Here is a 26,100-nt window from a genome sequence, read left to right as displayed (position 1 = left end):
TCTCCTGCTGCTGTCTGCATTTTGATACAGAAATATATTCTCACTTGTATGTATTATTTTACAGAAGTCAGTGTTGTAGAGCAAATATGAACCCCATTCTCCCTGATCTGGTTTTACTCTTTCTGTTTGCTATCCACATGGATGAACTTTCAGTGCCAGCTTCATTCCTTCTTGGCAGTGACCAAAGACCATCTAATACAGAGCTTTAAGCATATTATTAGCCTTTAAATGGTAAATTTCATATGAAATTACATGCTCTACAAAGACAGAGGTAATGGATAATAAGATCTTTATCTCAAAGGAGCTGTAAAGGGAACATAGTGAGATTTAATTCGCTGTCACCAAGTGGGTCACATCTCAGTGCAGGCAGTGTATTATTTCTGACAGACAGTATGGTCTGATGGCTATTAAAAGAGCAACAGAGTAAGTGGTAGTCCTAGGCTAGTCCTCAAAGTGCCACTGAAGGATGGTTTTCTCAGTGGTTATCAGCATTTCAGTCTTGTGACCATGTGCTCTTCGTTCTCTAAGATTGAATGTTTTGCATTTTGGCAAAAAGGCCACAGATTAATTAGACATGGGCTCCAAAGTGTCTTTTCCTCTGAAGAGGATTTCCTAGCTTTGAAGAGAGACACGTTGGCAGTGGAACATATATTCCCTAAAGCTATTTCAAAGTCATGTAGAAATAGAGAATTATGGTTTTCCAGTTCCTTAACCTGGTACATTTATCATCATAGCTTTCTAAATTTGTAAGAAGCTGAAATCATCCTCTGTTGAATTATTAATCATGGAAATATCTGAAAAGATCCATCAAAATATCTGTGGGTTGCTTTTCTTCCAAATTAACTTTTACTGTAAGAGCTGACATTTGTCATCAGCTGTGGACCTCTGTAGTAAGTCTTGGTGACAGTAAGCTGGAATAAACATAATTTTGGGCAACATCTTGGGGAAGAAAGCAGACAGCTCAGTGATTTTCATGATCCCTAACAGTAGTGAGAGATTAGGTGTACATATCTTTTAAAATAAAGAGCTGTTGAAATGCAGGAAAAATGGTTGTGTCTTCCAATATAACCTTAATTAAAATACTAATGTTTAAAAGTAATTTATGAGGGCACATTATTTTAAGCAATAATTCTGTATGTTCATTGTGCCTAAGTCAAAAGCTTATGAGGAAATGCTTGCATATCCATTATGCACCTACAGGAAATACATATTTGGAATAAATTATTTTCAAAATATTTGAAAAGAAAATGTTTGAAATAAAATACTATCCAAGCTGATATTGGATCTACAGTTTGTACCTGGAGGAGCAGGACAGAACTAGAAGTGCCATAGAACTGCAGATTCTTGCTTAAAAAAAAAAAAAAAAAGCCAATAACCTTGGTTACTGACATACCAACATTGCCAGGTAAGCATTTCTGCATTTAGAACTCATGGGATGGCATTTATTCATTCAGTGACAAAGGCAGAGTCACATAAACACGGATTCAGAGAGCAGATCTAAGGATGATCATGCTTCTATCCCATGCTTACATTTTAATTCACTCACTGCACTCACTCAATATGCAAAATGTATATTTAGCTAATTACTCGAAATTGGCTCAGCTGTAAACTTTTACAGATTGAACTTGTGTCTCCCCAGTGATCCCCTTGTGTATCTCTCTCATTAGGGTGTGCCCCTGTAGGAGCCTCAGGAATTAAAAGCACATGGAGCAAGTGCAAAGTAGGGGCTCCCACCACTGCAGGGGAAAATGACAGGACTGGTTTTTTCAACATTTCAACTTCTCTTCAACATTTCATGAGACCTGATCTCTTATTAACAAGGTCATCTTCTTCTGGTTGAAAAACTATTTTGTGACTCATTTTGTAATTTTCTGATTCTCCTTCTTCCTGATCTGTCTTCTCCCATCTTTGGACCACTCTGGGCCATCTGCATCTGGAGAAATGACACTTCATGATCCTATCTGCAGCTGCTTCAATGCTTTCCAAAGCAAAATTCTTTCACTGGGACTACAGGAGAAAGACAGCTCCAGGGAAAACTAAGGCTCATTTTTCTTAGCTAAAGCCTGCAATACTCCTCATGATTTAGGTGCACCAGCAGCACAGGCTACTATTTCCTTAATATTGAAATAAGTCACTTTAAATGCACACTGTCACACTGTCTCTGCCAGTGTGAAGGGTGCAGTTACTTATTTAGGAGATTATACCTGTAAAGAATTCTTTCCTAAGGAAAATTACCATAAACTCTTTTTTTTTTTTTCTCCCATCCAATTACTCTCTAGTGATGTATTTTGGAATCAGTAGGAGAACTTTAGTAGCTGAATTTTCACATCAGTGAGGTTTGTCATCTTGGCCCATTTTCACAGGACTAATAAGGTATCTCTTTTATAATGAAAATGGCTCCAAACCCCTTTTCCCTCTGGACACCACAGTGCATCTTGAGCTAATTATGGTTAGACCTTCTGGCTCCAAAAAGAGTTTTTTTCCCTAAACTGCTTTCTGATGAGCACAAGAAGATTATGTTCCATGCCAAGGTCTGTAACACAGAGTGTCACTCACACAGCAGCAAAATCATGAGTCTTAGCAGAAATTAAATACTCCAAGCATCCAGTGATGTGTGTCACTGCGTGCACTGGAAAGCCTTGATTCAGGCAGTTCCATTCTCACTGTGGAAAGTGAATCATGCAGAAGAACATGCCCCTTTCACCAAGATCCTTCTTTTCCCATAGATGCTGTATTCAAACCCAGCAGCTGTCATTGTATTACTGATTTCATCCTCTAAAATATTTGTCCTCACTTTTTCCTGCAACTTAGAGTCAGGTTTCCAGAGTACCATCCTGGTCTTGAAAAAGGATGGTGATGGATTATAATAAATGCAGCACAAAAAACCCCAGCAAATATATAAAACATGTTTGCAATCAAATAAACAGCTTAGAGTGATATTAAATGGAAGAAAGCCAGGCATTCCCTAGAAGTTTATCCACTTATCTGGGCATCCTATGTAGGTTTTTAATTTTCTACGTGCTTATCTACTAATCCTTTCAATATGTCCATCATTGCAGTCTGAGTTAGTTCTGTACTTCAACTGCCCTCCCAGTAAGGAGATAACCCCCAGCTTCTTTGAATTGGCCTCTCCTTCTGGGAGCACCCCTGGGACTTCTGGAACCTTGGATTTAACCATCAACATTTAGGCAAATATCCACAAATACTGCTTCTCTTTACTCTCAGCTGTTCCTGTTAAAGCTGTTTTGCACCCAGTGTATCAGGTTTGGTTTTCTTTCTCTCTCTGCACCAGTTTGGCACAGGATAGTTCCATACAGGGTCTGCATGGGCCAGCCCTAAATGTATGGATCTGGCAGGGAGGAATGGTGCATTCTGCCTCTGTCTCTGCCACGAGCTTGCCACCTTGATCCTGGCACCTTTCTGCACCTCACTTTATTTACAGTTTACTAGAAGTAGCCCTAACTCTGTCAAAGCAAATTCTGAAGGTACATTCAAGTTTGTAGTACACCAGGAATTCCTTGATTTCAAAAGATCTTAATGCAAAATATTTCTCACAGCAGTCTTGATAGTGAGACTGAAAGAGCAGCAGCTCTTCCCATGATTTTGCATTTAACTTTTTCCTGCCAGCATTTTCTATTTCCAAGCATAAAATAAAATGTATTTTTATTAATCCTAAAACATGTTTTTAGCCATTAAAATGCCAGAGTCACGCTGTTAAGAATTTGTCCTTGAGCCTTGTGACAACCATGGAAAGCATTATTATTTAATGCATGCATTTGTAAAATAGTTCAGTTTCTCTCCAGCTTGCCACTATCTACAGTTAGAAATCATCAACTCAGAGAAAAACACCTTCCACACCTCCTGATTTAAAAGCACAGCAGACCCTTGCTACGTGCCTTCCTAGACAGAGTAGTGACTGATTCTCTGGTGCCAGTATTTCAGGAAGCTGTCAGAATCTCTGGAGATAAATTCCTTCAGAAGTCCATGTATCAGAGGCAGGTATAGCAATAAAATTTCTGGTTTGTCTTTGTGAGAATCCAGCTTTCTTGACAGGAAAGCAAGCACTTATCACTCACTGCAACTGAACTACGTCAGACTTTGAAAACAGTGCCCAGAAAGATTCAGTGTTTAGGAAGGACCCTGGAGACAGACTGGGGCTCATCCTCTGGCCCATGCTGAGCTGGGCTTCCCAGCCCCACGTGGAGGAACAGCCACTAATGATCCAGTAAATTGTATCTCCAGCTGCCCAGGGTCCTTATTTATCAATCATCTAAACATCCACTACCATTTTCCAGATGATTCCCAATACCTAAAAATCATTTTTATATTTTTATATCTCTATGTATGTACACACACAGATGTATGTATATACAGACATATACACATACATTTAAAGGAAGGTATATGTAAAATTTATGTTTTATAGAAATATATTTTTATTTGTATACATGTCCAGATATAAGCACTGTTTTCCTGAGTAACCAGGGTTGATAAAATAGGAGGGATGGAGTAAACATCAAAGAAGAAGAGAATTTTTATAAAACATTTTGTGAGATCTCATGATTTTCCAAGCTAGGGTGATTTTGGGCATGTAGTGTGACTGTTGTTGATGTTCCTGTGGAGCTCTGAAACACTGTTATTCAGTTAATTACTGCTTGGTCACACATGATTTGGGCTAAGGTCAGCTCACTCCTCAGTGCACATGCTACTGCCACGTGCCCAGAGGAAAAGCAATTGCATCTTTTAATCTGATCTTTGGTTTTCGTTGCCATTTAATACTGCAAATGTAATGGAATTTCAGCTTTCATTTTTTATCTTCTGATGCTTTGACATGTTCAGACAAGAAAGATTAGGATCAAATATATACATAGAATAAAACTAATTTTAAAGTCCTGACCTGTATTTTGAAACCTCTGTGTGCTACTGGAGCAGTCTACTTGTATTTTTCCTTAAGTTAATTGAAACTAATTAGTTGCATATAAAAAAATAAAATAGCAGGACTGGAGTAGTATTCATGGAAACAACATCACTTAGAGTCAACTCCTTTCTGCAGTCTGATTCAGCTATGAATCAAGACTTGAAAAATATATGAACCCTTATGAAACATCTTCATGTTTCATCTGAGCTGGCAGGAAGTATTCCCTGTGCCAGCTCCTGGTAAGCTGCAATCCTGCTCTGCACAGGGCCTGACTGCTCACACACCAAGGGCTCAGGCAAGGACTGGCCTGGTGCACAGGCAGCAGGGGCTCCTCAGTGGAGTGAGAGGGGAGCCAGGCTCAGGGAGGGCTCAGGCAAGGACTGGCCTGGTGCACAGGCAGCAGGGGCTCCTCAGTGGAGTGAGAGAGCAGCCAGGCTCAGGGAGGTGGAACATGATCTGCATCTGTCAGGCCAGAGACTGAGCTGTGACTTTGCTCTCCAGGAGGATTTGTAGCCTCATCATTTCTGGTTGCTGTGGCCAGAATCCCTGTGAAGTACAGCAACAGTGCAGGATCTGTTTTCTTCCCTGTGAGCTCTCTTATCTATCTGCAATGAGAAGTAAGTAACTAAATTGATCAGAGGACATATTTTAATCATTAGTGCCTCCTTACAATTTGCAAAAGCATCTCATGTAATAGTTTTCTCATATAATTCCCTAATCAGTGGGTGGGAATTTTCCCTAGGAAAGGAAGGTGGGGTTAATCTATAAATCTGTCTGGTTTAGGATTCTTAAACTGAAAGAAGGCAGGTTTAGTTTAGACATAGGGAAAAAGTTCTTTACTGTGAGAATGGTAAGGCACTGAACAGGCTGCCCAGAGAATGCTCCAGTCCTGGGACTGCTCTTGGCCGGGCTGGATGATGCTTGGAGCAACCTGGTCTAGTGGAAAGTGTTCCTGCCCATGGCAGGGGGGCTGGAATGAGATGATCTTTAAGGTCTCTTCCCATCCAAACCATTCTGTGATATCACTCTGTCATTCTTATGTAGTCTCTTACTGATCACAGAATATCTGTCATTGGTACAGTATCTAAAGAAACAAAATTATAGCTCATAAAGGTAATTCTGGGCACTCCTTAAACCCCTCTAGCAAAATAGCAAGGGTTACAGTAAAACAGATAGGGAGACAATGCAGGTATCTTACTTTAAAAAAGATTTGAGAGAACATCATATAATCAAGGTATTGTTAGGGCTGGTGAGATGACTGGCACTCCTAGAAGAGAAGGTGACAGTGAGTTTGCCAAGAATCAAACTGCTCTCTGTGTATCACATTTAACTGCGTGCTATCAGCATGTAGGAATCTTTGGTCACCACACCACCCAGGTGTCTTGTCCTTTCTAAATATTTTTTGAACAAGACCCAGAAGAATCATGTTTAGTTCACTTCCAGCTGTGAGTCTTCCCTGTGGATGCATGTTAACAGGAACATGCATTTGAGCAGTCAAATGAAAACACATAAATATGATGCTCTTGCTCTGTTCTTCTCCTAGAGGCTTTCTTTCCTCTTACATTTCTTAATGTGTACAGCTCTGTTGGTCCATTATCCACTGTGTTGTGTGCTGATTATAAATAGATTGCAACTTCTGCAAATCTCAGGATTAAAAACTGTAATGATACCATAAAATGCAGGACACTGCCTATACAAACAAAAAAGCTATCATTTCATCTTCATTAAGCATTTTAAGGATTGTAGAATTTAAAATGTTATTACATTACAAAATTAGCAAACCCACAAATTATCCACATCAATCAGTTCAGGATTAACATTAATTTAAAGCAGGCTCCTTTGTAACAGTGTTTACATAAAGATAAGCCATACAACTGCAAATAAATTTTCATCTTTATTACTGATTTCTACTGAGATTTCATTGAATTCCAGTTAACTTTTCTCCTTCTGTTAAATTCGAAGGCCATTATTAGAAACATGACTCTTGTGTAAATGAATGCCTTCACAGCTAAAGAAAGAATCCCAAACACATGAGATAAAGTCCCCTAACAATGTCACTAGTAAAAGGCTATTTTTTGAGTTCTGAGATTATCAGTCAACCTTTCAGTTGTAAAATGCAACAAAAAAGATTAATCTGTCCTGATTTAGAAAAAAACTTTAATTACACAAAAGGAAATAATTTCCATAGCTGTACATCAAGCTGAAATAAGGAGTTTTATTTATGTTCCAGAATCCTCCAAAATCCTACTGAATAATGGAAGCAACAGGCACTTGGATTCCTTTGGCCTTTCAGCCTACATGAATACAAATTAAGTTGCAATGAAAAATAAGGAGGAAACTGTATCAGACTTAAATGAAATACATTATGCACTAATGTGTTTTAGCATTCAGACACTGAGAAGAAGTATCTTCTGTAAGAAGAAATGAAAGACAGCACACTTGGATTTTAGAAATGTGCCACACCATTTTAATGGCTGCCCAGAAAAGCTTCCCTGTGTTTGTAAAAGTGGTGTGGATGGGTGGATGGGTGGAATGAGATTGCCAAAGACGGTGCAGAAAACAAAGACTGTATTTTAGAAGCAGCTTTAACCAGGCTTCCTAAATTGTTTAACTAGTCTGATTAAATAATTTAGATCTAAGTAGGTCTAAATTATTTAGACTAATGTAGTGTTTTGAAACATCATGCATGGTCAGCCCTTAGAAGAAAGAACACAGCAGCAGCAAGGTGTAAAGATTCCTGAGGTGCGTTTCAATGGCAGATTTTACTGAACTGGTCCAGGCTACTTCTACTCCAGCACCACTAAAAAACAAGAGCAGTTTAGGCCTGTGTAAATTCACTGCTTTTCCCCACATGAACAGACAGTGTAATGCATCCTGAGCATCTCTGAACGTCAGCAAAGCTGGCCACAGAATAACACATCAGAGTTTTAAAAACACATCCTGGACTGATGTTTGAGTATTCTTTCAGCAATGTTCAGAATAAAAGTTTGACCAAAAAAAACTTTTCTGAAGGAAGGGTATGAAAGCTCACCAAACCCATAAATACAGCAACACTGTCTTTGCAAGGTAGACATCTGAGACAATTATTTAAATAACAAAGCAGCCGAAACTGCAATTAACAGGTCTTCATTTAAATATTACCCTATTAACTAAATATTACTTAGAAACTGGTAGATAGCACTAAGGCCTGAAAAGATACCAAATCTTTAATTACTTCATTTGGATTCTTTTTCAAAGCTAAGAAAAACAAAGGACTTAGTCTTAAATGGGACAAGGTAAACGTGTATTTCAGCAGAGTGAGTTTGAGCTCACCTCTGTGTTTTCCCTTAAGTAAAAAGGGAAGATGATAATTGATGGGGAACCACTATAAAGACCTCAACTTGCACCAAACTGAATTCTTTTATTCTTATGCAATTATTTATTGCAGAATGCTATGAAGTTTCAATACTTGTGGACACTATAAATGGAAATAATACATATATACACATATGACCACACTCATGGTAAGTATTTCTCTATGTGACATTAGCCCATTGCTTTCCTTATTAACTCACTAAAAGTTCATAAACTTGAAGTAATCATTTTAGTACATGTTTTTAAGGTAGTACAAAACCAAAATTACCTGTATAGTTTAAAAAGGAGTTTAAAAGTAAATAGGTAATTTTGGAGACAGTGACTCCTTAATGTCAAAAGAAAATGTGGAAAATATAAGGGATATATTCCTTAATGAAAAAAAAAAAGTAGAGACTTGGATTCTGAAGACAGCTGAAAGTTCATTTTTGATGCCTGTTGATGGATGCACTTTACAGAATCATGAGACATTTTGAAATGAAGAATTACAACCTCTAACCATCCAACTGCATGTACTGTCATATATTTAATCAAAAGGGCACCTAGACCCCAAGAAGCATATGGTTTCTAATGTTAACATCTGTTTTCCTTTTCTTGAATGTTGGTGAGCTAGGGAGAATCCATGCTGCAGTATTTTGTAAAAGTAAAATGCCCACAATGAATACATTATTACTTATATGTGGGGAAAAAAAACGGTGGCATCTGGGTGCTTTGCCCTTTTGAACTTGAAAGAATGCAAACCAAGAAAATATATCTCATCTGTCAGACAGCATAGAATCTGAGTTCAAGCAGAACGTGTTTGAATGCAGTGATAGAAAGTGAATGCACAAAGTAAAAGTGAAATTATTATGAACAGATTAGTTTGCAGCAGTCACAGCATATGGGCTAAGGAGCAAGGATTTTTTAAATGGACATCATGGCAAAGATAATTTTTATGAAGTGATGCAGGAAGCAGACTGTCCTTTGAGGATAATTTTAACTCAAGCAGACTCACTAGCTTCATTGTAATGAAGAGAATTAGGAATATCTAGTACATATTTTCTAGAGTATAGGGCTCTGCTACATGGCCAAATTTGAGAACTCCTTCTCTCCTTTTCCACTAGAGTGGAGTCCCTGGCATGTGAACTCTTGGGGCTGGGAGAATATTTGTGTGAATATCACTGACTGCACATCCAGCTCTTCTTGGGGTCATTGGTGTCACCCACTGCTGTGTCTCTGGCTTTGGAGGCAGCACACTGCCAGGTCAGTGAGCAAAGGGGATAATAACAAGCTTTTAGTCCATCTCCCAAAGTAATATAATGTCCATTTAAATCAATTTCATAGAAAATCAATTCAAGGTGAAGACCTCAAGCTGAAAACATCTGATAATAAACTGGTAGGAAAAGATAGTGCAGCTGATCATAGCTGGCCTTCAGTCTGCAGTCTGTCTGTAGGAGGGTTAATACCAATTCTTGAGGCAAGCAGTCAGAAGCTGGAATTTTGTATGTAAAGCTTCCTTTTTCAAAAACTCTGAATTCTTCTTCAAGACTGGATCTTAATCTTTAGCCTATATAAGCATATGGAAATCTGTTAACTGCCTAAACAGATAGTGGAGCTTCTCAAATCTGTCCTAAAATATCTCTAGGTTGCCTTCTTCTTTTACATGTGTAGCTTTCTTTCAGAGCTCTGTTTCATAATTATTTCCAGATTATAAAAGCATGAGCTGGAGTTAAAAAATGTGGTTATACCACCACTTCCAGGTCAGCACACACAGCATATGTGCCTCCTTTGTGCTGGTTACAAGTGTTCCTGCTTCTCTGATCTTTATTCCTTGATCTTGCCCACTGTGCCTCAGAGATGCACCAGGGGAGCTCCACAATTGCTTTGTGAGAGAGAACTTCAAGTATTGACGTGGAAGAAATACCCACCAGTGCCTGCAGCAAGGCAGTGGGTAATATAACTTTCCCAGTGAGGCTCTAATAGAATTTCTTTAATTTTGGGGAAGGAAACAGAGAAAAAAGTTATTAGGAAGAAATTTAATGGGGAATGGGGAAGTTTTGATGAACAAAGAAGGGGAAAATCAAATCTATGCTAATGCAGTTGATGAATGACTGGCAAGAAAGGATGATTGTGTGGTTAAAGCACCCATGCCTGACTGAGGAAATCTGAGTTCATTTCCTGGCTTTGCTATCTCTTCAGCTTTGAGCAAGAGATTTAATCTCTCTGCTTGCCTTTTTTTTTCTTTTTTTTTTTTGCCTTCCTTTACCACAGGAGAGTCATTTTACTTCAGATTGTTCTAAGAATAAATACATTAATGTGGCCATTACATTTAAGTTTAAGTAGAAAAAAACCCCATATAAAAGCTTCAGTTCTCATTCCTTCTTTTCTTTTTCTAAAAAGACCTTTCTCCTGCCTATGGGACAAATGTACCAAAGTCTTCATGCCCTGTGTCTAAAAAGATGAGGAGGCATTGCGGTGCCTGGGCTGACATCTGGGCACACCCAGCTCCTAGTCAAGAGGTGAAGAAGGCTTATCAATTACAGAGTGTTGGTTTTATTTCTACACAAACATAGCCTGAGGTGACTGCACAGCTTCCTCCCTCTGGGAGGCCTGGCAAAGCAGGCAGGCAAAAGCTTAGAAAAATTGGCTATCAAAACTTGTGAGAGAAAAGAAACTTAGAACACCCGATGTTGAAGCACAGCAGTGGGAGATGGTGAAATGCTGTGCCAATGAAGGCCCCAAAACAGGGGAGATGCAGAAACTCAAGCCCCAAGGCAGAACACTGAGGTGTAAATAATGACTCAGTGATTCACCTCACTGGCAAGGAACTTCCTGAACCTTCTGTCAGTGCCTTCTAATTCCTAGCACAGGTGGAAAATTTGAGGAAATTAAACTCTCAATTAGTACTGTGAGCACTGGCATGGAGAATTCCTGGTCTCCCGTGGATGACTGTGAGTCCTTCAGGATTTTTGTATAGCAGGGTCACCACCTTTCTCCTTTGAGTGCCTCTGTTGTAGTGTGGGCAGCAGGAGCAAGGCAGGGACCATCCCAATCCCCGTGCTGGGCACTGCTGGGGCTGCACCTCGAGTGGTGTCTTCAGTTCTGGGCCCTCATTTTACCAAGGACATTGAGGAGCTGCAGAGTGTCCAGAGAGGGGCAACAAGGCTTGTGAAAGATTAGAAAATACATCTTGTGAGGAACAGCTGAGGGAGCTGGGGTTGTTTAGTCTTGAGGGGGCTCGGTGTGAGGGACATCATTGCTCTCTGCAGCTTGCTGAAAGCAGCTTGGACTGAGGTGGGGCTGGTCTCTTCTGCCATGCCTGCAGAGAGAGGACAGGAGGAAATGGCCTTAAACAGGAGAGGTTCAGATTAGATCCTGGAAGACAATTTTGTCACTGTTTGGATGGTTGGGCACCGGAGTAGGTTGTGCAGAGGTGGTATGGGTTTGTCACGGGGATCTGGCGCTGGGTGCTGGCTCAGGGCTCAGAGTGCAGTGTTGGGCGGACGACCGCACTGGCTGATGTTAAAGTCTCTTCCACCCCTGACGGTGCCATGATTTCACCTTTCCATGCCGCAGGGCCGGGACACCTGCAGGCCCATTCCTGCAATGCTTTTAACAACTCCCTTTGCCCTTGGTTCTGCCAGCCAGCTCGACCATAGCTGGGGCAGCCTGGCAGAGGCGGCCCGCGGCGGCAGCGCCACACGGCCGAGCTGCGGCGGCCGCGCTGGGCCAGGCTCCCGGTGGGTTCCGGGGCACGGCTGAGGGTGCGATGGGGGCGATGAGGGAGATGAGGGCGATAGGGCGATGCCTCCCGGCGGCGCCGCCGCCATGGGCAGGGCGGGGCGGCCGCGCTGACGTCAGGGCGGGCGGCGGGGCGCGGGGCGGCTGCGTGTTCCCGCCCTCCGCCCCTCCCTGCGCGGGCCGGGCCGGCCGGCGGGACCCGAGGGCGCGGAGCGGGCCTGCCCCGGGAGGCGACACGGCCCGCGCCGTCCGGCGGTGAGTGCGGAGCGGCCACCCCCGCGCCCTCATCGGGGGCTCTGTGCCCGCGGGGAGCGGCCGCTGTCCTCCGCCCAGCGCCGCCGCCCTGCGCCGGGGCGGGGGTCGCGGCTCGGCCGGGGATGCTGCGGCAGCGGGGGCCGCGCGGGCCGCGGGAGGCCGGGGCCGGGCGGGCGGGGCGGCCTTAGCGCTCAGCTCCGGGCCCGCTGAATGTCACGGGCGAGCCGCCCGCCGTGCCCGGGCTCGGGGGCAGCCGGACTCGGGGGCAGCCCGGCACGGCGGGCCCGGCGCCGGGAGCGCCCCGGTGCCGGCTCTGCGGTGCTTGGCGCGTCCTGTGTGTGCGGTGTGCGGGCAGACGCACCTGCAGGTGCCTTGGGAGCAGCTGCTGCGAGCTCCGGCCGCAGACGTCTTGTAGCGTGAGGTGTCGTATCTCGAGGGTTTTAATCTCCGAAAAGGGGAAGAAGCAAAAGCACCCAGTGTGTGTAACGATAACGATAAAAAAAATAGTGACGGCGGAAAAGAATTATAATGGTGGCATTTCTGCTTTAGCAGTGATCTGTTGAGATTTATAGCAAGGGGATGTTCTGTACGTTGTGGTGATTTCACTTTAATGACACTGAGACTTTGTTTTCGTCACCCAGAGCCTGCTGTTCACTTCGTGTTCTGTCAAATGTACTTTGGCACACAATGAAACATAGGCAACCTCAGCCTTTAACTTTGAGCTGGAGGAGGTCGAGCTGTTTATCTTCAGTTTAAGAAAGCAAAACTGCATGGGAACTTTGTGCTCTAGCAGAGCGTTAGTGTCCAGGCCAGACATCAAATTAAGGTAAGGATTGTCCATCTGGTATGCTGTGTGAAGATGTAAAGCACTTTTCAGGGGAACTGGTGCATCTTGCAGGGTTAGAGCTTCATGTCTACAGCAGGTTGATCTTGGTGTCTGGGCTTTGAGCCTTGGTTTGGTGCAGAATAGAATTTTTTGCAACGAAGGTGTTAAAAGTGAAATGAAGTTGAATCTAAGTTCTCGTTTTGTTACATTTTTATAATTGAGAGCCACTTCACATATGTACTGCGACTTTAGTGAATTTCTCTCTTCCAGAGAAATATACAAAACTCTTGGGTTACTGAGACTTTACTAAATTTCTCTCTTCCAGAGAAATATACAAAACTCTTGGGTTAGCCTGAGGCAGTAAATATTCACATTGTTTGCTGATAATGAATGAAATTGGCAAGACTTTTTATCGTGTTTGCAATGATCACATGCCTCTAAATTCTATGGGCCCATTTTGAATCACATGCCTCCAAGCTGAAGAGGTGATGGCCTAACAAATGGGACATGAGTAACCTAAATGTCAACCAAGGATCTATGTCAATATACAACTTAGAGTAGAAAAGTTGTTTTTGAAGTTCAGGTTTAATTTCTGCTCATGGATAGTATTTTTCATTATAAAAGTATCAATGTTTGGGTTCCAAAAACTGCCCAGTATAGTCTTTTAACTGTAAAGCTGTTGAAAGGGTAGAAATAGCCTCAATTAACATAATGATCTCATTTAATGTATTGTTATACTAATGAGTAATCCTGTTTAATGGAACTGTTCATGTAGAAGCTCATTGGAGTAAAATCCTTTACTTTTGGACCTGATCATCCTTTAAGAGGGATTGGTTATTTGGAATAAACCAGTTAGTAGGAAATGTTGGCACGGGCTCTTTAGATAAAAAGCCATCGTGCCATCACTCTTGAGATGAACATTGCTTGCCTGGAATCCTTAGAAAGTGTGGATCTCTCAAAATGGAGAGGAGATGAAGGAATAAAAGGTTACAGAAACTAATATGATGAAATATATCTACAGTGGTTGTGGTGTTCTCTTTCAGCCACTATTCGCTGTAAACAGCAGCACCATCTTCTTAATTAGAAGCTTTCAGGCAGGGTTAAGTCCCGTGCCAACAGGGATGCTAAGGAGATCAAAATACTAATGGTGCTTTTGATAATCAGGTTGAAAATCCTGTATTGTGTTTCAGTTGGAGCAATAAAAACAGATTATGTCAATCTCTGGATACCTGCACACATGTATGTTACGGTAAAACCCAAGAGCATTAAATGGTTATCCCAAAGTTGAAGTTTGGCTGGTCAGGAAAGGTCTCTGCATTTCTTCCCAGCTCTTGGACACACACCCCAGCTCACTCTTGAACTGCTACCAAGTAGGTGCATTTTGGAAGATATTCTGAGAATGTTGTTTCCTCCTTAGTCAAAAGTAGCTGGATTTGCAGAGTTCTGGACTTTGCTCAGTAGTCATTCTCTGTTCTGAAAGGAGGATTCAGCTGCAGCAGTTCTGCTGACAATATCCTATAGGAATTGAAGAAAGTCTCCTCAGGGTGGTGGTTTTGCTTATCCCTGGTCACATGGGGAACTGGTGTCGCAAGTTCTTGCTAAATTGCCTGATTCACTGCAGATTGTTGGGTTTTTCATGAGCACTTAGTCTGTGCTGAGCTGAGGTCCTGCTCTGCAGAGTGCATTTTAATGGCCTTTATTGAAGAGGTACTGGCAGTGCTGGCAATGTCCTCACTGCAAGGAGGCTTGGCTTCTTTGCCAGAGGAAATGGCTGATAAGGATTTACTTTGATGAGGTGGCTGAGCAACTTACAGATCAGGAATAGCCCTTAAATTGTACATAATTTCTGCAATTATTCCCTGAAGCCTAAGAAATTCTGTGCTTTTAGGCTAATCAGCCCAGATGGCTTGTGACACACACAGCACAAGGGAAGCATCCAGGGAGAACTGAATGTCCCAGCTCCTCTTGACTCAATAATATGCCTACTTTAAGCTGGAGATTCAGATCAGATCTCTTCTAGATAGATGCAGTTTATCACTACAATCTGGATTTAGTTGATAATTCCATTCACACTCTTTTTGTAAGTTGTTTTAAAGATTGGCTTTACTTAAATGCTATTTTTTCTGATCTTATATGTTAAAATTATTACATAGTCATGTTGATAAATATTTTTGATTAGTTGAGGGTTGCTGTGGCTTTTGAGTTACCTTCATCTCAGTAAGGCAAACTTGCATAGGTAGAAACTTGGCAAGGCCCAGGCTGCTGCTGTTGGTAGCAGGAGACTTGAGGGGAGGAGCACAATCTGTCAGCCTGCATAGCCTTATCCATCAGTAAACAGAGTTAAAAACAGAAAAAAAATATTTCTGTGTAAATCTTTTAATCATGGAAGCTTTCTGAAATGGTAATTTGGATATGTGTAGCTTTACTATGACTCCATTGAGCACTGATTAAGCAAAACAAGCAATATGTATTGGCTTCCTGTAAATTTAAATAAAACACAGCATAGATGACTAACTCTGAAGGGGATCCTGTGACAAACTGTCATTCCTAACTGAACTTACATCTCAGTTTCTCAGATAATCTGTTTTGTTTTTTTTTTTCTCCTTCAGTTTCAAACCTCTGGGGACATAACAAATATCTGTGTCTTCCATGCTATAGGAAACTGACCTTGAGAAGTACAATCCAGTATAGCTGCTGGTGTATCAGAAAGCTGGTGGGAAAACACAAAACACACATTAAAATCCTGGAGGCTGCCAGTCTGTTGTCAAAAACATCTTGGTATTTGTTATGCTGTGGGAAACTTGCAAAGTTGTTTGCTACTCAGACATTTTCAGGGAGACTGGTTTTGAGACTGGAAACTGATTTATATCAGTGGAATTGTAGACAGAAGCTGTATTGAGTCCAGTACTAATGAAATGAAACTCAATAGCAGGAAAATGATACTTTGAAGATGTGTTTTACAAATAACCAAGTTTCAGCTGAAAGCTGTAATACACAGGTGTGTGGCTGCAGTATTTTTGATCAAGGATGAATGTTAAGAAGTCAGACTTCAAATAATACAGTATCTTCATGAAAACATGTAAATGTGAAACAAACTGGTGTGTTTGGTAGCAAGGAGAGTAGGTATGACACATTGCCTCTTCTGGCCATGTAGGGGGTTTAGAAGCAGCAGTTTTAGTAGTTTTCTTTGAGAATCTGTGCAAGACAATGAAATAACCTTGAAAGAATTGTTATTGAGGCTCTGGAACTCCTTGCTTAAGGCAGTCAAGGATGCAGAAAGTTTGGGGGTTCAGGGACAGGTTACACAAAACAGTGGACAAGAGATCTGTGTAGGGTTCCTGAACAAACTGCATCAAATTTAAGAAATACTATGAATTGAGAGCAGTTGAAGGTTGAGGAAGTCTCATTTTGTCTTTGCCCTAATCATCCCTTCCCTGGTGCATTTTTGTTTTAAGGCAACCACAGGAGTTAATGGGATTTTTGTATTCCTCGCCTCTAAAATAGAATTGACTGGAGAATTGAACTGGGCATTGAAGTGCCATGATCCACACACAGTGAAATTCCATGATTTATATAATATTTCCAGCTTGTGCAGGATTCACTGTCTGTCTTTCCTGATAGCAGTGTTAAGGATTTTCTCTGTCAGTCCTTTTTCTAGTATTTTTTGAAATCCAGCAGTGGCTGACTTAACAATATGATTTTTTTAGATATGTAGCAATATGCTGATGTGTTCTTGTCTCAAGATCATGATCTTCTGTGAAAAACTGAACTATGCTGAAATAGCACTGCAGTATGTAGGAAAGAAAATCTCAAAACTATTTTTTCTATCTTCTTTCTGCTTCATCTTGTCTAATCTTGCTCAGTTATCACGTGTGAACCTCTTCAGGCTTATTGAAGATATCCCAGTGCCAGTGAGTCTATGAATTACATGCAGTCTCTTCCAATTATCTCTGCTTGCCATTCAGCTTAACCTATAACTGCAATTCTTACTCAGGCAGCAGGAGACAAAGAAAGAATGAGTGTATGTGGCTAGAGGGGGGAAAAAAACCAACTTACATACTGGTTGAAAGCTCAGCGTCATTGAAGATTTAAACCCATGGAAATTCTTAATCTTAGGATCCCACATAGAAAAATGTTCAGCAGCAGTTCAGACAGGAAGTATTGTTTCTGTTATTAGTCATTATTTAATCATTACAAAATATATATTGAAAAATATGTTAGTGCCAGTGTGAGAGGCTTCTAGTTCAAGACAGCTCAGTGTTTTTACATGGAGAACATGCATCAGTTGAATAAACAAACCAGAGGAGTAGGATGGACAACATGGCAGTCTAAAAAGGGATATTTCCAGTTATAATTAGCTGTATACCAAGTTCCACTTGGCTTTCAGCCTGCCTGTTCTTATCAAGAAGAAAATCCTGCTCCACTTAACATGTTTGTATGTAAGAAGTAGAAAACAGTAACTGGTGACCAGCACTTTGAGTTTGTTACCGAGTCAATGGTGAAGTAAATCTTTCCCAGAAGAGTCAGAGATGGGAATAGTGTGTTTGAATCACTAGGTAACAGTGGATAGTGCTGAGGAAAAAAGGGTTATTCCTCTGTTCTTAAGTGAAATATTTGCTAGAGAACAGCAGGTCATTCCTGCTGTTTGCAGTAGGACATTGCTTTTGAGACAGATGCAATCTTTCTGGATTTGTTCTTACAAGACAGATTAAATTACCCATGTGAAATGCTGTTGCTGAAGGACTAATACCATCAGCAGAAGCAGGGGCCTGTTTCTGCTGTCAGTTGCTTTGATGCTGACATAATCACAAAATGTTTTAAGGAGATATCAGGATCTGACATTTCACTGGTAGAAAGCTTTAATTCTAGACTGCAATTGATGTTTGGGATTCTTCCAGTCAATCTTAGCCACAGCATAAAATTTAAATTGCCTTTATGTTGGTGATGCCACCTTTAAAACTCTTCTGAAAGGCAGGTTTCTGATTACCTTCTGCCTTATTCTTCATGTAAGAATGCCACAAATGTTTGAGAAACCTTGGAAAAAAGACTCTGATGGGAAAGAGGAGAGTCTTTCCAAAATCTATGTACTTGCACACAAGCATATACACAATTATGGCTTATCTTCCAGGACAGAAATTGCTAAATGCAGGGAAGTATTAAGACAGCATAGGAACCTAGATATAAATGTGCTTTATAGTCACAGTATATTTGTTTGAGGTTGTTTTTGGAAGGGCTTGGGAGGTGGTGCTGGTGAATGATTAACAGATTTTGGCTTCTTTGTAGGTGTGTCACTTTGTCTCTAGGTTGCAGAGAGTATTGGATCTGTAAGGCAGGCAGACAATGTCTCTTTTCTTACTTCAGTTTTTCCCCTTTCTGTTTGTTATCCCTGCAAATTTGGTAACAATTTAAAGTATCATCAACAAGAGAAACAAGTAAAGGCTTTTCGTTTCTCCAACAAAGATATTGAAAACATCTGCATCTTTTGCTATTTAGGAGCTATTAAGCAACCCTAATGAAGAAGCTTGACTTGCTCACTGGGGTGGAATCTCCTGCATTGGTTCAGTCCACAGGAGGCTGTTCCTTGCACAACATAAGGAGTGAAGTAATCCACATAATTTAATTCCTTCTGGCAGGGGTGTTTCTGCACTGGAGCCAGAGGTATTGGCCATGATGATGATAATTTTCTGATATAGGACAATATATCCCTCCCACCTCTTGCAGCGTTCCTGGGGTTAGTACCCCTAATGTGTTAGGTGTTATCATCTGTTATCATCTGGGCCTTGTGGTCCTTGGATGCCAGTGAGAGCCACTGTGCTCTGGGTCTTGTGTTTGGGAGCTGGTTATGCAAGGGCTGCCTGGTGTTTGTATCTGCAGGTACAGGCTTGATATTGCTCATCCAGTTTGAACAGGGTCTGCTGAAGAAAGGAATTGATGACTTCCTGCAAGAGGATGCATCAGATGGAGAGCGGGTTCAGAGAGGAGTTGTGCATCTCCAGTGCTTTATTCCAATTTCTGGCTGACCTGTCCCTGACAGCAGTAGGCTGTCAGCACTAAGGCAGCAAAGAGTAACTGTCCTTGCACTTCACGTCTCATTTATCAGCAAACCATAATAACCTGCATTAACACTTATGAGGAACCTGAAATGGCACTGTCAAGGCTTTCTTCTTCCTTACAAGAGACCCTGATAGTCCCTTTTACTGGGAGTAATTGGTCTGTACCCTCAGGTATCCTCTTCCATCTTCTTTTCTTTGTGCTGAAGCTGTTCCTTGCTGCAGCTGGCTAAACATCTGGACCTTGACTGCCTTCCACCTTGTCAGTTGTGTAAGAATGCCAAAAATCAATGCAACTTTACTTGTTTGAGAAACAGATTTTTATCAAAAGTTTTTCTTGTAGATAAAATTTGCATGACTTTTTTTCCATAAAATCTAAAGGGGCTTCTGATAACTCGTACCCTGTTTTGTTTCAATGTTTTGGTTAGGTTTGGTGTAAAAATTTGGAGTTTAAAATGCATAGTTTCTGTTTGACTATTATGAAAAGCACAAGTGGACAACAATTACAAAGTATCCTTGTCTGGGCAGATAACACTTGGCCCTTTTTTGCTTCTTTGAGGTGCCTGATGCTCCATGTAAACAGCATTAATGGCACAGTGAACTGACAGTGTGGCCCTGAGGGATGCAGAGGGAGTTTTTGATTCTGGAAGTATTGTGGTAGCTTTCTTCTACAAAATAGAGCTGCATTTCCCAATTTCTTTTTCTCCAGTAAGTGCTTATGTCCTCTTGCCTTATCAAACATTAAGAATTCTGATGAATAGCAAGAATGCTTTTAGAGTTGACAAGGGATGTCACATTTTCTGCTTTATTGACCAAAAAGGCTGCTTAATGTTAAAAATACTGAAACTCTTTATGATGCATTTCTTGCTTCCTTCTCCCTTTATTCATTATCATGTTCTGCTCCTGTTCTTTGACCTAGTGTATTTTGACAGGAAATTGAGCACAAGAGCAGCTTGGGTAACTGGTTGGTTGGTGTTTGCTGGATCAGCCCTTCAAAGTGGGTAGAACCTCGTTAGTGTTAGGGCTGAAAAACAGAAAAGGGCGTGTCTCTAAGCTGCATTGAGACCTGAAAACAGAATCTCACAATTTGGGACACAGAAAAGCAAGGCAATTTCAGAGAAATGGAACAAGAAGCCCTTACAGTCTTGGAATTTCTTGCTGTGCTTCCTGGCTATGGTACCTTCAGAAGCCAGTGTCAGGGAAGCTGGTGTTAATCTCTGCAGTTTGGACATAGGAAAAGGAGAGTGGCTGAATTCAGAGATGTCTTCATAAAACATTGGGAATTGAATCAAGAACAGGTGTTTTGGAGAAATGGAAGACAGGAGAAGGAAAGCAGGCTTGGAGGTTTTTACTACAGAGCTGATAAATCTTACTGGATCTTGGAGTGAAAGTGGCACTTTGGACTGAACTGAAACCACTCTGTGCAGAGTAAACAACACAAAAAGTTGTAAATACTCAAAGTTCAATCTTGAAGCCATCAGAATTTCTGGTTGCATTCTGATTCATTTTAGTTCATACAGCATGCATGATTTCCTCAGGATTCACGATCTTGAATTCCCCAGGGCTTGTCATGCTCAGAGCAGGTGTTTGCCAGCTGGATCTCTTGCCAGTTTCTTCCATTCTAGTAAGCTCCCATGGTCCTTTTAAAGCTGAAAATTGACTTGCAGTCATGCTGCCCATCTTGGAATGTTCTTAAGTGAGTGCTAAAGAAACCTTTTGCTGTTTCTGTTGCAAGGACCTCCCATACTTTTCCCTGATGACATTCAGTGCCTCCCTACATTGGTGGAAATAAGATATTTTCACATAACTGATGTAATGCATTTTTAATAACCCAGAGGTGTAAGAGGTGGTTTTATAAGCTGTGCACAGGGCACAGCTGAAATATATGTGCACTTCAATTCCTGTGAGTGAAACACAGATCTGAAACTGCTGCCATGGCAGTAGGACTGCAAGGGGAATTTCTCTGGCCTGTCACCAGCCTGTCACATGTGTTCCATCCCTCAGCTGGGTATTCCACACTGCTGTGACAAGAGGAGGGGAATTCAGTCCCATTCAGGAATCTGGAACTGGAAAATGCTGTTATCTTCCTGGTGGCAGGGATCCTATGGATTGCAGGATTTTAAAATGTATGAATACATTTTCAAATGTGTGAATCTTTAAGCTGTCTTCTTCTGTAGGGCAGAGTCTCAGGTGCAAAGCTGGACTTTGCTGAGAAGCTAATGTATAGGAAACTGTCTTCCTGGTGGTGCTGAAACAAACTGTGAATGAAATTACAGTGAATATTGTGCTTGCCAGTTAAAACTAAGAGTGCAGGATTTTATTGAGGTGTAAATAATCCTACAGAGGAGGTACCAAGGAGGGTGAGAATTAATATCCTTTTGCTTATCACCAGGATCTTGAATATCCTTGAAGGTAAGGATGTAGCAGCTTTTCAGTTAATTCAGATTATACTTCAGAGGGGGTCTGTGGATTTTAACTCCTTTTCCCTGGATCATTATTTAAGGCTAGGCTCTTTATAATTAGCTTAATTCCTGGTTAGGCTTGTGTGCACTAGATAATGTATTTCCCAAAGCAAAGAATATAAAACTTGTTTGCCCAAATGTCAGTTTTTTAAAAATCCATAGATTACTTAAGTCTAAAAATACTTTGAATTTCTTTATAGTACAGTAGGCTGCAATTTAAATTGTATTGAACTTGAATCTTCTGGGATGCAGAAATCTTACTCTAAGTGGTAACAGTGCTGCTTGGTAAGGGAGTTTAATTGTGAGGCTGGTTTAATCTGTCCTAGTAAACATAGCTAAAGAGTAAGGAAGTTTTAGAGAACTTAATAAGAAAATTCCCCATTTTCTGGAAAACATCTGCCAGACATGGTGCTGTTAAGTTTTAGTGGGTTTTTTTTGATGACATTGTGTTTCAATGAAACAAATGAAACATTTGGAGTTCAGGAAGTGGCACAGTAGTTACAGTTACATAGCTAATAAAATACAGAGAAGTATTGTTTGTTTTTTAATTTAATTATCAGAAGTGTTCTGGGCTATCAGTATGGTTTTGTTGAAGATAATGTGTTGTCTTTTCCTAATCAAGGATAAATGAGCAAGAGCCCTTCCTAGAGAACTACGAGGTCTCCTTTTCAAGTTTAATTTGCAGCACTTGGTGGAGGATTAAAGTAATCTAATTAAATGGCCTCATTTAAATTTTGCAGTCACCTAAGAGATGGTAGACAGATGTGAAAAGGGAATTATCCATAAAGCATGCAAGTTAAATTAGCAGCTTTCTAATTTAACTTTTTCAGTTTGGAAGATTTCTTCACAAGACTTGCCTTTTCTTTAGAGTTAGGTTATCTTCTGAGGGATCTGCACTGTGATGCTTGCTGGGAATGAATTCATCAGCATATTAAAGGCCATTTTTTATTCATAGAGTTATTAAAAAAAAAGGTGTACCTTATTGCATGTAGTTGACATGAAGTAAAGATCTTTGATGTTGCTAATAAAGCCTGATGATATTATTTTCCTGTGCAAGGTATGCAGGTAGGCAAGAAGTCTAACATTAGACACTTCAATCCACATGCAGGCAGGTGTCATACCTGGTGAATGAGATGTTCTGCTTGTCCCAGGGAGAAAATACTTGTGTCCTTCTTTGCACACCTGGGTGAGGGCAGTGTCTCTGCTGTGCAAGAATTCACTGAGTCTTTGAAAAGTCAGGGTTTGTGTATTTTGAAATGGAAGTGCACACACCAGTTGCAGAATGTGGATTCTGGTGTTCTAACAAGTTAGGAGCCCCGAAATGCCCTGTCTGCAGTACCTTTCTCTTTCTATCTTTGTAATGTAGATCTGCTTCCAGAAGTACTGCTCTGGGGCATCCTATTCCCTGACAAATCCTCAGGGTATTGCAGTTTGCATGAATTTAATGCCACTTCGATCTTATCTTTGATTTTATCTTCAACTGTATCACTAAGAATTTAAATGTTTCTTAGTGAGCCTTGCAGCTTGGGGAGTGAGTCACTTTAGGGTAATGCTTGCTGTGGTTACACAAGATATTCTGTGTCCTTTGAATAAGTAGAACTTTTGAATTCACTTACTAACGCTGACCTTATGCAACTGTTGCACTGTACCTCAGGTTTATGTGTGAATAAGATGATTTCAAAAATAGACTACAGTCTCCATACCAAGAGAAAACAATGACTAGGAATGTGAATCTTGATTTGGGGAGATCCATAAGGTCTGGGAAGAAAAAATGTTGTGAGATGGATGATGAGTAGTTATTTCCCGTGTTTTAGGCATTGGGGAAACAGAAAATAATCTCAAAAAATTTGCTTTTAGTCAGATTTTACATTATTGTTTTTTGCAGGTTTGTGTTGTTGACCACAGGTTTTTGCTATGTTATATTTGTGGCTTTTTAAAAAGACTAAATCTTAAGTTTATGACTTAATAATTGTAACAGTTGAAAGCTCAGTTTGTTGCTGAGAATGGGTAAAAAAAATCCAAGAAAAAATCATCCAACCTCTTCTGAAGTATATTTTATTGATTACAAAAGGAAAACAAAACAAGAGATGGTTTATGTTGAGAATGAAAGTTGGGGGAGGGACCTGTCATCTGAAGAACATATTACTGCCAGATAACTGCTTGAAATCTGGAGTTCACAAAATGTCTGGGTTACTTTTTATCAGCATAGTGGAGTTAGGCACAGAAATCTAGGAAGTGTATAGCTGCAAATGTGTAGAAAACTGTGTTTAATGTGTGGTTGATTCAGGTTTAATGTTGTTTTATTTTCCTTTCTTAGATTCAAGCACCCTTTAAGGACCAATGTACCCAATAGCTCATGGAAGAAAGAAATCAAAACAGGACATCCTTGGTTTCCAGGCTACCGAAATATGGAATGAAAACTTTGGGGGCTGTTTTGCAACCGATGCCAAACGGGACGGCCGTGAACTTAGCAGGGAGTAATGGTGGCAAAAATTTCAACAAGCACAATGGCACTGTTGGAATGTCTTCCTTTGCTTTCAGCTGGAAAAAATCAAATAAATATCAGCTTAACGATCAGGATGGGAGAGAAGCCAACACCAGACGCAACTCTAATGAAAAATTAATTGATTCTGAGAAGTACCCTCAATCTCAAGGAGCATTGGGCAATGATGAGCTCAGGGTGGGTTTGAACAGTACTGCTTCAGTTGTGTCAAAAGCTGCAAAGCAAACCAATATGTTTGTATCTTCTACTGAGGAATTAAATCCAAAGTCTATACCTGGACTCTCTAGTTCAGCTAAATTCACCAAAGGTACCCTGTCAGGAAGGACATACTCTGGACTCAATGCTCCAAGATCAAATTTAAATGGATTTTATGGAAATCGGCCGGTGGTAGGTTTGCAGAGACCTAGAGCTAATTCTGGTGCCACAAGGACAAGTTCAGGAGAAAGCCTGGCACAATCTACAGACAATGCCAGCAAGGCTTTTTCCTGTGACAAAATGGTAAGATCACAAAGTTTCTCACATTCCGTTCAGAATTCTTTCCTTCCCACTGCATCTCTAACCAGGTCACATTCCTTTAACAAAGCTGTGGATCTTACAAGGCCTTATCATAGTCAAAATCTCGCTGCCAGGACGTCTCAGAGGTCTGCTCTGCTGTCAAGGAACGCGTGTCAGTTGGATGTACCCAATGGAAACGAGCCACTGAAGTATGGATTTACCAGACCGTACTCGGCTGTGTCAGCTCCCTGTTCCAAGAAACCCCCACTGTCAAATGGATCTGGGTCAGCACCTTCCTATGGATACAGATTAAGTCGGCCTTCTCTGCTGAAGCCAACCAGGCAGCGCTTTGCTGGGAATGCCGTTGTGGATGGCAGCAAAAGCGCGATTCCGGACGCGTGCCTGGTGGAGAGTGCAGAGATCTCAGCAAACATCAACAGAGCCGTTGATAAAAACAGCATTCTGGAGAGCAGGGCTCAAAGAACAGAACCTGGGGAGGCCCTGCATGAAAGTCTGGGAAAACATGGGTCAAAAGTGATGTGCATGAGCGATGATGGAGATGAAATATCGATATCTTCTTTGTCGTCCTCTGAGAAAAACGATTTGAGTGAAGACTTCAGTGACGATTTCATAGATATAGAAGAGGCAAACAGAACTGTACAAATCCAGCAGAAGGAGAGCTGCCTTCAGGAATTAGAGCATGGGGGCAGAACGTCCATCGAGCCCTTCACGTCTCTCAAGGAAGGTGGAGGATCTCACTGTAATGCTGATGACTGGCTTGATATAAATGTGTCTGGTAAATACATTTTTATGTTCTGTTTGAAATTTTAAATGCTAAATCAAAATTCTGTAATGGTAATTAAGTTATTTAATGTAATTGCTCATTGCTTATGATTTGTTTCAGAATGGAACTGCTCTATGCTGACATATGTGTTTGCTTCTGCCTTTTCTGCATTATAGTTTTTTCCCAAGCATTACTTTGAGGAGCTCTTTGTGATAAAAATGAAGCTGACCTCCTTTGAACACATTTGTGTTGTGGTTGAGGGATTCCTTGTATCCTTGCTATGCCATTCATTTTCTGGGTTGGTGATATTTTAAGAAAATTTCACCTCATGCTCCCTCCACCTCTGTAGGTAGAGAACAGCTGTAACTGCTTCTAAGTAGTGGAAATAAGTGTAGGATGTGTAATTGAATTAGCTCAGTTATAAACAAGATTGTTACTGGGTCTTTTTTTGTTTTTTCTGATGCATATTAATTCTTTAAAAATTAGTTGAAGACACAAGAATATACTTTTGAAAGTCACATTTTCAAATCTTTGATGGGCTTCTCATGATAAAAGCTTGTTTGAGGGATGTTGCAATTGCAAGACTGGATCCAAAGGATGTATTTTTGGACCCACCTTCTAATATGTTAAAGAGATGCAGATTTCTAGAAAATAGCTTCCACAGTGGGTGAATTAGGGCAGTGTAAAAGGTTAGCAATGATGTAGGTTGGAAGATTCCTTGCTTGTAGCTGCCAAA

At 40.9% G+C, this 26,100-nt stretch overlaps 1 protein-coding gene across 7 annotated transcripts in view; it reads left to right on the top strand.

Annotated features, from left to right (window-relative positions):
• Positions 1 to 12,155: 12,155 nt before the first annotated feature.
• The window catches only part of CCSER2 (coiled-coil serine rich protein 2), a 61,460-nt gene continuing 47,515 nt past the window's right edge, over positions 12,156 to 26,100 (top strand). For 6 of the 7 annotated variants that reach the window (XM_066555184.1, XM_066555181.1, XM_066555188.1 and 3 more), the window contains exons 1-3: positions 12,170 to 12,244; positions 12,886 to 13,070; positions 23,900 to 25,376. In XM_066555184.1, the coding sequence (XP_066411281.1) occupies positions 23,939 to 25,376 (1,438 nt within the window). In that variant the 5' untranslated portion in view covers positions 12,170 to 12,244; positions 12,886 to 13,070; positions 23,900 to 23,938. Of the gene's footprint in view, positions 12,245 to 12,885; positions 13,071 to 23,899; positions 25,377 to 26,100 lie in introns of all 7 variants that reach the window. The other variant, XM_066555182.1, reaches the window with a different exon arrangement.

Source organism: Molothrus aeneus, chromosome 8, assembly GCF_037042795.1.
Source record: "Molothrus aeneus isolate 106 chromosome 8, BPBGC_Maene_1.0, whole genome shotgun sequence".
In the NCBI taxonomy this organism is placed as follows: Eukaryota; Metazoa; Chordata; class Aves; order Passeriformes; family Icteridae; genus Molothrus; species Molothrus aeneus.
Note: the sequence above shows the minus strand (reverse complement) of the source record. Positions and strands in the feature narration are given on the sequence as shown.